This window comes from Solanum stenotomum, unplaced genomic scaffold (genome assembly GCF_019186545.1).
Source record: "Solanum stenotomum isolate F172 unplaced genomic scaffold, ASM1918654v1 scaffold19865, whole genome shotgun sequence".
Lineage (NCBI taxonomy): Eukaryota > Viridiplantae > Streptophyta > Magnoliopsida > Solanales > Solanaceae > Solanum > Solanum stenotomum.
Genome location: NW_026025753.1, coordinates 1 through 962, shown reverse-complemented (window position 1 = coordinate 962; position 962 = coordinate 1). Strand labels below are relative to the sequence as shown.

Genomic DNA, 962 nt, shown 5'->3' with positions numbered 1-962 from the left:
TTTAACAAGAATTCAAATAGGACATGCATAACATAAGGAGACCATGGAAACTCATTTTTACCCAAGACTCCAAAACATAAAACAAGCTACTAGGAACTCTTGGCCTCAAGCTTGAATAAGAATAGAAGGAATGAGATAAGGATATCAACACTCTCAACAACCTTGCTACTCAACATACCATCCCCCACTTAGAAGAACACCCAACTAAGGCAAACATGAAAAACAACACCATAGAAACCTCATCAAGACATTCATGACCATAAGGAACTAAAACTTACCGGCGCCTTCATTCGGATTAGCTTCCTTGTCCTTGCTAGCTTGGAGAGCATAGAAACGACCATAATTTGGAGGAATAGGAACCATTCCATCTTTAGAAGCTTGCTTTGCCTCCCTTCCTCTAGCCGTAAAAGTAGGACAATCTTTCACCTTGTGATCATTCTTCCCACAACCATAGCATCCATTAGTACCGGCTAGGCACTTCCCATAGTGCCTCTTGCCACAAGTGGTGCAAGTAGGTTTAGAAAATTGAGATTCACCACCTTTATCTTGGTTAACCTTAGGAGCACTTGAAAAATCTTGATCTTGAGCCCTCTTCTTGAACCTAGGTTGACTTTGCTCATCGGATCTACCCCTCTTCACATTCCTATTCATCCTCTTAAGTTTGGACTCCTCAATGGATTGAACATAGACTATGAGCCTAGAAATGTTCATGTCATTATGGAGCATTGCCGTATGGCACTCTTCCTTGACTTGGTCGGATACGCCGGTCACAAACCTACTCATCTCATCCCTAGGGTTTGACACCAAAGATGGGGCATACTTAGACAATTGGGTAAACCTCAAGGAATACTCTTGCACACTGATATTACCTTGCCGAAGATTGATAAACTCCTCAACCTTACACTCCCTCATCTCACGGGGAAAATACCTACTGAGGAAAGCTTCCTTAAACTCCTCCCATT

The 962-nt window shown here is 42.3% G+C and overlaps 1 protein-coding gene across 1 annotated transcript; it reads right to left on the bottom strand.

The window, feature by feature from the left end:
* Positions 1-278: 278 nt before the first annotated feature.
* On the bottom strand, positions 279-783 carry LOC125850871 (uncharacterized; the record flags this gene model as incomplete). Its single annotated transcript, XM_049530710.1, has 1 exon — positions 279-783. A coding segment is annotated over exon 1 (505 nt), but the record flags the coding sequence as incomplete, so codon positions are not given.
* Between the last annotated feature and the right edge of the window lie 179 nt (positions 784-962).